The sequence below is a fragment of the Onychostruthus taczanowskii genome, unplaced genomic scaffold, assembly GCF_017590055.1.
Source record: "Onychostruthus taczanowskii isolate IOZ18803 unplaced genomic scaffold, ASM1759005v1 scaffold30, whole genome shotgun sequence".
NCBI classification, from domain to species: Eukaryota; Metazoa; Chordata; class Aves; order Passeriformes; family Passeridae; genus Onychostruthus; species Onychostruthus taczanowskii.
The window spans coordinates 4,816,519-4,830,192 of NW_024500350.1; the positions used below are offsets into that span (position 1 = coordinate 4,816,519).

The 13,674-nt window shown below is 43.5% G+C and overlaps 1 protein-coding gene across 3 annotated transcripts in view; it reads left to right on the plus strand.

Annotated features, from left to right (window-relative positions):
• The window catches only part of RAB11FIP4 (RAB11 family interacting protein 4), a 112,522-nt gene extending 99,881 nt beyond the window's left edge, over nucleotides 1-12,641 (plus strand). For 2 of the 3 annotated variants that reach the window (XM_041409293.1, XM_041409295.1), the window contains 11 exons: nucleotides 1,431-1,622; nucleotides 3,132-3,266; nucleotides 4,680-4,715; nucleotides 5,601-5,700; nucleotides 6,110-6,213; nucleotides 6,716-6,856; nucleotides 7,391-7,472; nucleotides 7,733-7,870; nucleotides 8,336-8,494; nucleotides 8,813-8,956; nucleotides 10,756-12,641. In XM_041409293.1, the coding sequence (XP_041265227.1) occupies nucleotides 1,431-1,622; nucleotides 3,132-3,266; nucleotides 4,680-4,715; nucleotides 5,601-5,700; nucleotides 6,110-6,213; nucleotides 6,716-6,856; nucleotides 7,391-7,472; nucleotides 7,733-7,870; nucleotides 8,336-8,494; nucleotides 8,813-8,956; nucleotides 10,756-10,872 (1,348 nt within the window). In that variant the 3' untranslated portion in view covers nucleotides 10,873-12,641. The remainder of the gene's footprint in view (nucleotides 1-1,430; nucleotides 1,623-3,131; nucleotides 3,267-4,679; nucleotides 4,716-5,600; nucleotides 5,701-6,109; nucleotides 6,214-6,715; nucleotides 6,857-7,390; nucleotides 7,473-7,732; nucleotides 7,871-8,335; nucleotides 8,495-8,812; nucleotides 8,957-10,755) is intronic. The other variant, XM_041409294.1, reaches the window with a different exon arrangement.
• Nucleotides 12,642-13,674: the final 1,033 nt, after the last annotated feature.

A 13,674-nucleotide genomic window follows, 5' to 3' on the forward strand; every position in this document is an offset into this window, starting at 1 on the left:
CAGGGGAAACAAAAGAGCATGCATCTGAAATGTTGGCAGGCTTCCTCTTCTACTAATTGCTTTTGGAGGGCAGGGATATGCAAATGACGCTTGCACCATCCACCGAAGGAGCACTGGTGCATCTCTTGTTTACAGCTCACAAGTGGAGTATTACAGGAAGAGGACTCTCCCTGTAGAGAGGTTGAGAGGCTCAAGGTACACTCAGAAGAAGTTTAGGAGGAAATATTGTTGAGCTGCTGGAGAGCAATGTCACCTGGGAGTTACTGTCCCATGGCTCAGCTGGTGGAGCTGGAGATACAAGCACTGTGCACTGAAGCAGAGGGAGAGAAAAACTTAACCCAATCTGCATAAAGTGCCAGCAGATTCCATTAGTGCTTGGTCTGTGCTGCTGAGGCCTTGGGTTCTGCTGCAGAGGGAACAGTTGGGCAATGCCAGGGCCTCACAATTGAAGCATCTATTTCACGTCTTCCAGGTGTGTTTTCTGTAGGGAGAAGTTTGTAAGAACTTTTTTGTGAATTTACTGGTTTGTTTGTTTGACTGCCTCATCAAGGTGGGAGCTGAGCAAACTTGTGTGAAACACCTGCACTCTGCAGGTGCACTGCACAGGGCAGTCTGGAGGTGAACCCTGTGCACCCTCTGCAGCCACCTTGCTCTGTTTTATTAGATTTAATGTGGTCAAAACTGCCCTGCCAGCTGCTTTCCCGTGGTGCCTGACTCTGCTGGTCTGTTTATTTACGTGCCCTCTTTCTCTGAAGTCACTGGGTCCTGCTACTCCCTACCCATTTAACATCATTTTAGGTACTTTTCTGGTAGTTAGACAGCCTTTTCTTGTGGTCCATATCTCGTCTGCAAGACAGAATTTGTCCTGATGGAAGGAGGGGCAGGACCCCAGCCTCCATTAGTTGCATCAGTAGCTTTAGTGACTCTCTAGTAAATGGTGAGCAGAGGTTTCTTTCTGACCACACAGAGGAGAGTGGCTGGAATTCCTGGGGTGTGGGAGAGGGTGTATCTGGATTACTGGGAAACTCTCTGATTGTGGAATAGAGTGACAGCCTCTGTCTTACACATGTTCCTCTCACTATCCCATGCATTTCAGAGCTGTCTGCATGGTTCCTGCATTCAGAGCAGAAATCCCCATGTGGTCTTCACATGGAGGTGGTGGCTGAGGATCATCAAAGTGTGCTCTTTAAAGCAAAATGGTTTGTGTTGATCCAAACTCGTCACACAGGTACCTTGTTCATAGATTCTCATGCTCTTGTCTCTCAAGGCACTCTGCCAGCTGCATGTCAGGTACATTTAGCACTTCAGGGCTTTAACACAAAGGTGGTTTACAGCTTCAAAGAGGGGACAGCCTGTGAAGGTGGAAGGTTCCATGTGAGGTGAGGTGCTGTCCAAGTCGGCCTTCGAGATGTTTTGACCTCTTGTTTCAGGTCAAGTCCTCACAACCCTTCTGCAGCATCTGACCTCTCCACTTATTCCACCGCCTCCCTGATCAGTAATGAAGAACAGTTTGAAGACTATGGGGAAGGAGATGATGTGGATTTTACTCCCAGTAGCCCATGTCCCGATGATGAGACCAGAACCAACGCCTACTCTGACCTTGGCTCATCTGTATCTTCCAGGTTGCTTCTTATTCATTAACAAACAATTTTTCATTTTTATTCTTCTCTGACCATAGCAGAGTTTACACTGGTTAGATAGACTCACCTTAAAAGCAAAATATTATCAGTTCATTTCCTGCCTTCTAATTGACCGACTGCATGTAATAATAAGAGCTATAGCAAATATGTTGTTTCTGATAACCTCTGTTGGGTTCTGTTGAAATAACTGGGCTATTTTGCTTGTAGAGATTTCTTTCTATTGCAGACAATAATTCCTCAGTTCAGGGCTAGTATTGGAAGGGATTTGCTGCAAAGGAAACCAACGTCGCATTATGTACTCACCCTGGTATAGTGAAGACTTACAAGAGAGCTGTTTCCATTTAGCATTCTGATACTACAAATCCTTAGCACTAATCTGTGAGGGGAACTGCTGCAATATGTTCAGGGGGTTATTTGAAACAAGCATCCTATTGACTTGGAATGTCTTGGGAAACATAAGCAAGTAGCTGCTGTCTGTTAGGAGCTACAGATCCACAGCGGTGCACTTGCCTCTTGCATGTATCCTCAGTCTCTGCAGCTCTTATGTCTTGTGGCCAAGGCAGGTCCAGATTGTCCAGTTGTTCCCCCAGGCAAGGGAATGGGTGAGCAGGATTGGGAAGAGCTGAGCATGAGGATTCTCTAGGATTAGGATCTGCTTGGATCAATAGCCCACGGAGGTCTTGTCTTCATTGCTAGTGCAGGACAAGCTCACTGCATCCTTCTGTTCCGCATGCAGCCCCCACGTGCTCCCTGTGCTTCCAGCATTTCTGCAATCCAGCCTGGCCACGTCTCATGCATGCAGAGCCAGACCCCTCTCCACTGCCCCTTCATGATGATGGCTCGTGTCTTTCATCCCCTCTTTCCTCAGGTTTATGCAGCACTTTCCATTCTCATTCCTGGGGCTCAGTGCACATCATGCCATGATTGCTGTATTTTATTTGAGTTTATTGTCTCTTTATCATGCCAAGAGGTACTGTTATCTCCTCTATAGACCTGCGTCCACTTCTCCCTTCCTCCTCATTCCAGGGTTCCTATCATCCTATCATCTGAGGGGGTTCATGTGACTTCCTACCAGACCACTCCGTTCTTCATATTCCTGCCTTTCTCTTGGAGAGAAGACTCTTCAGGTTGCATGCCAGGCTCTAGTGGGAAGATGGGCAAGATGAGAGGGGGACATTGCTGAGGTTGAATATACTCATGTAGCTGCCTTTGCTATGTGCATCACAGTGGACCACATGTACCTTTTGCTGTTCTTTTGGTCACCACTTTCCACTGCCACCCAGAAACATCCACATCCTCTGGAAGGCCTCAGCTCAGACAGGTGGACTTGCCCTAAGAGTAGCAGTGGCCATCATCAGCTCTGACATAGATGAGCTGTGATTAGAGATGGTTCTTCAAGTCCCTCATCTGTGATTCTGACACACAGTCACGAGGAAACCTGTTGTGTGTTGGTTACTACAGCCAGTAACATCTCTCCTTTCCTGCAAACAGTGCTGGCCAAACCCCCCGAAAAATGAGACATGTTTATAACAGCGAGTTACTGGATGTTTACTGCTCACAGTGCTGCAAAAAGATAAATCTCCTCAACGATTTGGAAGCCAGGCTGAAAAACTTGAAAGCAAACAGGTAAGCAGCATATTGCACTGCTTTTGGCAATGCCCCCTTGAGATGGGACTGGCTAATAGCAGGAGGAGAGGGAGAGCAAGCCCTCTCCCTTCTGTGTCCCATTCCATCTTACACGTGTTCTTACAAAACAGTAAGAAATTTACACTTGCATATATAGCCTAAACCAAAACACTGTTCTTCATCAGCTGTTAAATATTTTTCTGATTTAAGGTGCAGACATCATTGCTAAACTCAGATATTTTAACCAATGAGCTCTTTGATTGCAGAGTGAGAATGATATTTCAAGGATTTTTTCCCAGGAAGTGGGATCTGCTGTGCTGCTTAGTGCAAATCTACAGTTAGCTCCTGCTTTCTCCAGGTGGGAAGGAGGGATCTCCAGATCCTTGGCTAATGCACATAACCTTACATACACCTCTCCTAAAGCTACTGGTCAGCAGAGGTACTTGGCTTCTCTGGGATTTTTTTTTTGTGATGTCAGCGGAACTTTGAAAAATGATAAATCCTATGGCAGAAGTTACTTTTGGAGTTCTTCGCAATTTCAGCCTTTTCCTTACGTTTCTCTCTCTGCCACTCCATTGCTCCTAAGCTATGCTGAGCACTTAGAAAGTGCTCTAACAATCACCTAGTTTTTGAAGGGAATTATTTGGTGGGATTTTAGCTCCCCCTAGAAACTGGATGTGAGTCCTGCCTGTCGGCGTAATCCTTGGGACGGAGCACGCTGCCCTGCTGCTTCTCGTGAGGCACAGCAGTGTAGAACTTGCCATGAACAATGTTCCTGCCTAGCAAGGAGTCTGCCAACATCCAGACCAGACCAGCCAGAGCTTTGGGAATTTTCTAAGGACAGTTGGATGTGCCTGACCAAGAGCTGTGTGTGTGCACACAGAGATGTGACATCCTCTTACCGAGAGATGCAGCAGGATATTTTGGTCTGGTTCCAGTGCTGTCTGCAGCAAGGGGTCTTTGTTTAGATAGCACCAGTCTCTGGCTGCACAGGGGAGCTGTAAAAATGGAAAGACCTCAGTTCCTGTGCTGAACTGGGAAGCGTTATGGGGAAGGATAAACTAACTGTTCATAAAATCATCTAAAAACTGGAAATCCAGAATGAATGTCCATCACTAACTTGGTGTCCTTTTGTGGTGTTTCTAATGTTAGTTTCTCTCTGATTTACACTGACAAATCTCTGCTACATGTAACAGTATTTGCAAATTGACTTATTAATGATCACAGTAATTTGTGGCTTCACTCATCTTTGCGTTCTTAGTAATTGCAGCTTTTGATTCAGTTGTTAAAGAATATTATTTCACAGAATCATCTCTTGAGTGGGCTAAAAAAGTCCATTATGTTTCATTGTGCAATTGAAATTGAATCAAATAAGTGTTTAATTCCTATATCATTCCTTCTGTATCCATGTAGCCCTAACAGGAAAATATCAAGCACAGCTTTTGGAAGGTAAGAGTCTACAAGTTTTGTATGAATAATTGTGGAATCAGCCATAACAATTCCATAAGTGGGAATGGGAGACGAAAGTAGGAATAATTTTAGAAAAACAAAAATGTACCAAAATAGGTTTTTAAGGGAAGGGGCCTGTGTTTGGGTATGAATGTTGCCCCTCTTACTCTTGGAGCAGGCTCCTGAACTGGAAACAGCTCTGTTAAAAATATGGATAGTTTTTGCTTCCTTGTCTGCCAAATGTATTCCTTTGTACTGCTATTTCATCAGTCCAGCTACTGCTTCTTTAACCCTCATAATGTGGGCCTTGCTGCTGTTGCCAAAATGTGAAGGAAAGCAAGAGCACCCCTTTAAAAAGGACATACAGAATTGTCATCTTCCTTTGATTGAGTGAACTCTGGGGAGGGCTGTAAGGTTCAAGGACGTTTTAGATAATCTCTAGTGTTACATATTTTGACTCTATTCTGCAGTGGGAACTGCTTGATATTTCATTTTTTCTGTTTTTTTGAAGTTCTTACTGTATGAAATTTTCTAGCTTAACTGTACCAACCTATGTGCAGTGGTGACCTTATTTTAAATTTGTAGTAAGCAAATACAATTCAGTGCATAGTGTGAATAAGACTTTGAGTATTTTTAAAATTATGTTAATGCTAGTGGCAGATCCTATCAAATGCAACAAAGAACTCACTCCATAGAACTAATGTCATTGACTGTGCTCAGTATGACTTCATTTAGCTACCAGTCTCTTGTAAGACTTGGGCTTAAACAGTTGTAATTGTCACTGAAATGATTGCACAGATTTTACTATGGATGTTCAAAGTCTGAAGCCAGACTCTTTGTCCTCCCTCCTCATCAAGCAAAATAATGATCCCTCTGATCTTTCAGACAACTCTTCCACAACAGTAACTTCAGCAGCAGTAATGGCAGCACAGAAGACTTGTTCAGAGACAGTATAGACTCCTGTGATAATGATATCACTGAAAAGGTGAGAATCTCTGTGCCCTGTGAGTAATGTACCCAGCCAAATGCTGCTGGAGCCCAGCATCAGGGGATCAAGATCTTGCTCAGAATTACCCATGATCTGAAGAAGCCTATTTCAAAATGTCCTTGATGTTCCATTACTATTACAACTTTGCTTGGCAGTAGCACAAGAACTGAGCAAGCAGTGATCTAGGCATTGTGTTAGGACTTCTTTATGGTGTATTTGCAGTGATCACCTTCAAGGAACATGCAGGGTCTGGGGAACTCAGAATTGTGGAGCTTAATTTTGTTGCTGGCTTTGCAGAGAAATATACCCCCTTTTAAAATGGTAGAGTAGCTAAATGCCAGTTAGGAACAGTGAAAGGGTGTTTGAAGAGAGATTCAAACTCAGTCTTTTTTGCTTGTCCTTCCAGGTAACGTACCTAGAGAAGAAGGTGACAGAACTGGAGAATGATAGCCTGACAAATGGTGACCTGAAGAGCAAACTGAAACAAGAGAACACACAGCTGGTTCACAGGTAACAAAGCACAGAGCCAGGTCTGCTCACCAGCACAGTTGTGGGGAAGGAATATTTCTACCTCTAGAGTATGATCAAGTCTTCTTCCTTAATGCTGACAGATGAAATAAGGCTTCATCTGAGAAGTCCAGGTGGAATAGGGCTGCCTTGCTGAATTTTCAGCAAGAGGCCTGCAGACAAGTGTTTTTGACAGAGTGTTACTGACTTGAACAGAAAAAACTCTTTTGCTGTAAGAGAGGTTACCCCTGGTGGTTGGGGTTTTTTCCTTGCATGTAGCAAGAGCAGAAGGCTGGGTCTTATCTCAGCTTCATGAGACTGAAGGAATACTAGATGAACTGATACTACTTAATTCTGTGTTTATTAGTAAATATGAGAGATGCTGGGAGAGGTTAAATGCCAAAATAGATGGTGAATTAGAATGAAACAAAGGAGTAGGCAGGAAAGAGAGAGGCAATGAATTTGCTTCTGAAGCTGTTACTGAAATGAGATCCTATTTCCTTAGAGTTCATGAGCTAGAGGAATTACTGAAAGACCAAGAAACTTCAGCAGAACAGACTCTGGAAGAAGAGATAAAGAGACATAGAGAAGCTTACAGCAAGTATGAAAAAGAGAAAGGCACTGAAATTGAACTGCTAAATACAAGGTAACAAACATCTTGGTGTCCCTCTGAACAGGGCAAAAGGTCTTCTTTTCTTCGTTTTTACTTTGCTTGTAAATGTAGGCTGTTCTGCAGCAGGCAGTGCACAGATGGTGGCAGGTTGGCAGCTCTGTGGAGTAGCTCTGCAGTCACATGTCTAATGCCCAAAAGCTTGGAGGATGCTTTACATTAATGCTTTAATCCACGTGGCCCATGTACACAGCTTAACTGGATATTTGGCACAGATTCAAGGAGGGAATTGTGACCAGTTCTAGCAAACGTTTGTGCCTGCATTTGTTTTTTACAACTTATGTTTTTTCATCTACCTGTTGTTAGGAGCACAAGAATGTGGGGGTCACTGTAGCATTTTGGGCCTTAGAACAAGCAAAAATGCATGTTAAAAAGTACTATGATTAGAAAGATTTTCCCTGTTTGGTCTTTGTATCAAGTTGCAAGTGGGATGGCTTTTTAGAGCATGCTATTGTGCATATCTATGTTCTTGACGAGGTATTTGCTGTAAGATTTTTGTTACTAACACAGGGTTCAGCAACTGGAAGAAGAAAATGGTGATCTGAAAAGCACTGTCACACGGCTGAAATCCCAAACAGAGAGATTGGATGAGGTAACAAAATTCCTGAGTCCTTGAGCAATTTAACAGCAGTTTGTGTAAGAGCAAACTCTTACAGTGCTTGGCTCAGCTTCTTAAATTTTCCTTCCCTAAAGAAGATTATTAATGAAAATGGAGCATTGGTCACCTTTAGGGGCAGGAACATCCTGAGACACAAGGCAGTTCATGGCCAGCTGTGTCTGTAGGTTCCTGCTGTGAAGCTGAGCTGTGTCCTGCTCTTGGCAGCCTGTTCTGAAGTGCCCCGTTCGTTCCAGGAGAGGCAGCGCATGTCGGATAGACTGGAGGACACAAGTCTGCGACTGAAGGATGAGATGGATTTGTACAAGAGGATGATGGACAAGCTGCGGCAGAACAGGCTGGAATTCAACAAGGAGAGGGAAGCCACACAAGAGGTAAGTGTGAAGAGGGATGTAAGACCAGGCAGTTTCATATCACCTGTATGGAAGCCCTGGAGAGAAGGAATGGGCAGACAGGATGAGCACTGAGAACACCATATCCAGTGAAGCTGTTGCTGGATTGTGTTTCTGTAGGAAGGGTGCCCACAGAGCAATGAATGCTGCAAGAATACTTAAAAAGTGCCAATCTCTGACCCAAAGGGCTTACAGCTCTTGGAGAGGTGTGTGCCCTAATGTTTCCCTCTGTTTGCAAGAGAAATTATGCTTCTCGTGCATGAAGCTTAGTGACCACAGCCATTGCCAGCTCTGGGGCCATTTAGGGGACCTGTGCTTGCAAAGGAAGAGGAAGAGGCTGTGGTGTAGGACTGTGGCCTCAGCCAGGCTCAGGAAGTGCTTCTGCTGGAGTAGAGGGGGCTGTTTGCAGGGAGGGCTGCACAGACAGGGCCTGTTTGCTGCCCACAGCTCATCGAAGACCTGCGGAAGGAGCTGGAGCACCTGCAGCTCTACAAGCTGGAATGTGAGCGTCCTGGACGCGGGAGAAGCTCTTCCTCCAGCCTGAGTGAATTCAATGCCAAAACCAGAGAGGTGGAAATGGAGCATGAAATAAAACGGCTGAAGCAGGTGAGCAGGGAAGGCCTCTCAATCCACATCAAATGTACAGGAATACCTTGAAAAATGCAAGCCCCAGTACTCTGCCTTGAGATTTTGTCCCCCCTTTCTCACACAAGCACAAGAACCTCGTTGCATCCGTGCAGAACTTCTTTGCACTGGTGATGTAAATTGTGCCCCAGGACAATTCAGGCAGGGAGGCCTTGTCACTGGAGGTAAGAGTTGCTGTCAGCTTCACCCTCGCTGTGTCATCCAAGGTACCTGTGATGTTAAAATATTTTTTTAATGAAAGAAGAATTTAAAAAACAATGTCTTTTCATCCTTGAATAGGAGAATCAGAAACTTCGTGACCAAAATGATGATCTTAATGGACAGATTCTAAGCCTCAGTCTTTATGAAGCTAAAAATCTCTTTGCAACGCAAACAAAAGCCCAGTCACTGGCTGCTGAAATCGATTCTGCATCGAGAGATGAGGTAATGTCCTTTTCTAATCAGATACTACATCCAAGAATATGCAATTTTCAATGTAATTGACTGTTGAGGTTGAACTATCTGAAGTTGACAAATGAACAGCAGAAAATTCTGCTTTGCGAAGAGTTCCAGGCTGTTAGAAGATTACCTTAAATCTAACACTATTTTGGTATCCTTATAGCTCTCCCATTTTTTTCTCAAAAGAATTTGAATTATTAGGATCACAGTGAACTGTTTTGCAGTTCTGACATCTTGTACCTTGCAGAGTAATGTGAAAGTATGATATTAATTTCATACAAAAATGGCTATTGCTCATTACTTTAATTTTTACTTTCTGTTCTAGATTTAGGTCTATGTTACTTCAGTAACAAGGTCTCATTTATATATTTGAGCTATATATTCCCTGTAGCAGAGCTGAATTCTTGGAGAAAGTAACTTCTGTGCAAATAATAACTTGGTAATGTTTGAAAGATATTCTGGGAAACCCGTTTGTATGTGGGCTGAGTCCAGCTGGTGTAGCTTCCTCTGAGCTCCAGGACAGATTGTGAGATCAGGCCAGTGGATACATGAGAGCTCCCAGGGAAGAAGACAGGTTAGTGGTGAAGGAGATCAAAGGAATTGTTTGTCCTTGATGCTCTATCTTTTCCAGACAGAACTTCCCATTTCTTCATCAAGAAAAGTTGTCAGACAGAAAAGTCCTTTTTACCCAGTTAGTACTGGACTGACCTGTCAGTCTTAGCTCCTGGGCAGGCCCTTGAAGTGAAGGCCCTTGAATTATATATTTGAGAACTTAATTTCTTGCTGAACCAGAGCACTGTGAAGAAAGGCTGTTTACTTGTAGAGCTCTAATTAGGTAAAAGCAAACTGGCTTTTGCTATTGTCAAGAAAAATCTGACTTTGTCCCTCTCAATCTCGTGGCTCTGGCTCATGTGAGGAGTATCCAGCACTCCCCCTTTAAAGAAGAAAGTACCTGAAAGCTGTGGCCCAGACTCAGCAAAACCTCACAGACCTGCACAAACTGTTCCCATTGTGCCATTTTTCCTGCATGATCAGAACAAAGGTAACAATCTGCAGATTCAGGGTGGGACTTCTGTGAAGCCCTATGAAAATGGACAGGCAAGTAACATGAGCTTTAGGAGGATCGGGGGCTCTGACATGCCTCGACAGCTTTTTCAGTTTGGCATTAAACATTGGGATAAAAAGCAAAGCAGTCTTCATCTGTAGAGAGGTTGAGGGGCCTTCTACAGCCCAAAAATCTGGTGAAACACATGTATTTAATACAGAACATGGAATAGCAGGTGGGTTGTTCTTGTGGAGTTTTGTGGAGTATGTAGTGGGGTTTTTTTGAGAGAGAGTATGCATGTGATCCAGAGGAAGCACATAATTTTCCTGGTGCAAAACACTGAAATATTTGTTCTGTTCAGCAGCCTTTCATGCAAACACCTTTAGATTTCAGTAGTTATGAAAAAAATTGAGTATCTTGAAGCTCTTGCTCTGAGATGAAGCAGTTGATCCATGGTATGATGCAGGATGGATTGGCATGTTAGGTGGGGAGCTTGTTTCAAATGACCTGCCAGAAGATCCCTGGAGATGACTGTTCACCACCTTCTTTGATAGCAAAGATCTGTAACATACAGAATTGTTTCTAATACAGATACAGGGAGGAGCTGGAGTTAGAAAACCTGTCACAAAAGGAATTGGTGATCCTGAGCAGGCACTGGTCTCTCACTTGTCTCAGTTTCAGGCTGCTACATAAACTACTGAGAATATTTCAGGAGTAACTTGGAAATGTTGTGTTTTAGCTCATGGAAGCCCTCAAAGAACAGGAAGAGATAAATTACAGATTGCGACAGTATATGGACAAGATAATTTTGGCAATCCTGGACCACAATCCATCTATCTTGGAAATAAAGAATTGAAGAGAATATGAGAAGGAAAAGCAGCAACTGCCTGATATTTCTGCACATGCCACTGGATCTGAGCAGCACTCTGATACTGTAAATGAATCTATAAATTATATAATACACACTAGGTGTGAGTGTGGGTGCACGGGTGTGTTTATATGATGTTTGGTACACTGTTATTTGTCATTGAATTGGCTTGGTTAGACTTTTTCCATGCACTTTCAATACCTGTGATGAGATGGATACTGTATATTAATGTAATAACGATATAACTGGATCATGCTGTTTTAGATACTGGACAAAATGACTCTACCTCTAGTTGTAAAGGTAAAAATAGACAATGGAAACATATGGATGTGGCCCTAACTTTAGGAGCAAGAATGTTTTTCTTTGTTCTTCCCAGAATTTGGGTACCACCAGCCAATTGACATACCCAGGTTCAGTTCCTGACTGGTGCTGACTGTGTAATTTCCTATTTGATTTAGTTTTAGTACTTAAACCACACATCAGATTAAACAAAAACCAAACAAAAACACAACAAAAACCCACAAAATTTGGGAGAAGACACAAAGTAAATGGGAAGGAAAGGAAGATACTGCAGAATTTTTGCTGCTTATGAAAAATCACCATCCATTTGTTTGCCACTGTCAACACAAAGTGTTTTTCATTTAAGATCACTTTGGAGCCTGCTTTCAGATGCTCTGAGCCTGCTCTCTATCTAGTGTGTGTGCATGTGTGTTTTTTTATGCCAGGGTTCCTGTAGCATTGAGGCAAAGAGGTTTCAAATCTGTTCCCCTATTTTCAGGGGTATATTATGGGCCATTAAGATGAATTCTGGGATTCTTCCCCTTCCCCTCACCCTGATTTTAAAGATTTCACTGAAGGAACACATTCCAGTTCTTAAAAAAAAAAAGAAAAAAAAAAGAAACAGAACAAAAAATATTTGCATGAAACATCTCACCTTAGGGGGAGGAGGGGACCAGCCCTCGACGTGACGTGCTGAGTTGCTTTCCCACCCCAGACAGCTGCACTCCTTTGAGAATGGCATTTTCTGGGTAGGCTGTGCAGGGGAACAGCTGGTTCCTGGCACAGTGATACAGAGTGGCTTCTACCTAAGGGGCAGGAAAAAGAAAAAGAGCTTCATCTTGCAGGAGTTGCCAGTCCAGACTGAGCACACACGTGCATATCCAAAGCTCTGAGTAGGGAGCACATCCCAGTTTAGATGAGCAGTTGTGCAGGTGCTTAACTTTAAGCGTGTGCTGCATCTGCTCATGGATGTCAGTGGGACAGAACATTAAGCTTTAAAGCTGAGCCTATGCTTAAATGCTGCCTTAAATAGGGGTGACTTCAACATGTGCCTGTGTTCTCCAGAGCTGGATCTATACTGTAGGGCTAGGATGTTTTTAATTAATAATGTAGCTTATATAAGGAGCTTATGGAATTGTTTGGATAGTTGAATGCTAAAAGCAAATTTTATTCCATGCACTTTTTTTAAACGTAAAAATTTCACACTTTTGATTCACACCAACTGGCACAGAAAACTCAGCCGGAGTATCTGGCTTTCCCCAGTGCATAGAGATGTTTCCTCTATTGAATACACTTCCCAGAAGAATGTTACAGTAGCAATGACTGTGCTTTTCTGTGTATTTCTTGCTGTTGGCAGTGTCTTGCCCCTAGTATTCTCTTGATGTATCTCGGTATGTATATGTGATGCATTTTTCCTGAATTTGAATACATAAAACTGTATTCATTTAGGGATGTAAATATATATTTTTGTTCTGCAATCTCTGTGCTCTTGCCTTCAGTGATGTGTTACTGGAGTGATGGGAAGCAGGGGATGTACTGAAGTCAGGCTTTCTTGAAGGCAAGAAAATAAAACCAGTTTGTTTCTGTGTATCTGCATAGGCAGGTGTAAAGTAAGTGGAAAGAGAGAGGAACCAGAGGAATGACTGAGGGACACAACACCCCAGTGCACAAAGGTTGCAGTGCTCTGGGAGAAATGGGACACTCTGGTTCAAACAGTCATGTCACAGGGCTGGCTTCCTGAGGCTCTGGAGTAATCTGGAGAATTTAAAGACCACTCCTTTGCCACCTGGGAATGGTGTAGGATGCAACACTGCAGCAGCTTCTGCTTGTTTAGAAAGTAGGTGGAACCCCATGGAAACCCCACACATCCACCTTTCCCACCTGCTGCTGCTTCTGGATGTGCTGCCCAGAAGGTGGGAGAGAAACAGTTCAGCGAGCTCGGTGCTTCCTGCCTGCAGGACTCCTCACTTGCACTTTAGTGATGGCATTTCCCTCTGCCTGGTGCTGTTTGTGGGTAGTGCCAGGGACTTTATCCTTTTTGCAAGCCACAGAGAACTCTTCTGCACTGTCAGGAGGCTGTGCAAACCTGTTGTGACCAGCAGGGCTGGGTGACACAGCAGCCCTGCTTCTGGAGCTGACTGTTGCACTGCTTCCTGCTCTCAGGCAGTGGATTTCAGTTAGAGTGAAGCTGTTGCAGCTGAGGCTGGTGACTGAATGTTTTCCCCTAATTATTTTTAAGTAAACTGGACTCAGCTTCAAAATTTGTATGATCTAAAGCCCATTCCCATTAGGGTGGAACATCAGCAAATGCTGAGGACTGTTGCACTGAAAGCAAAGCTTGTAGACTTGAACAGAAGACATTACTATAAGGAGAGCCAAGTTTTTTGCAGTTTCTGTGATTATTATATGTAGGAGGTGAACAGTCACTAGTAGTGACATGTAGTCACCGAATCTGGCTGATATCCCAAAAGGAATGTTCTAGCCAAGGTTACTCAGCAGTGGAAATTTCTT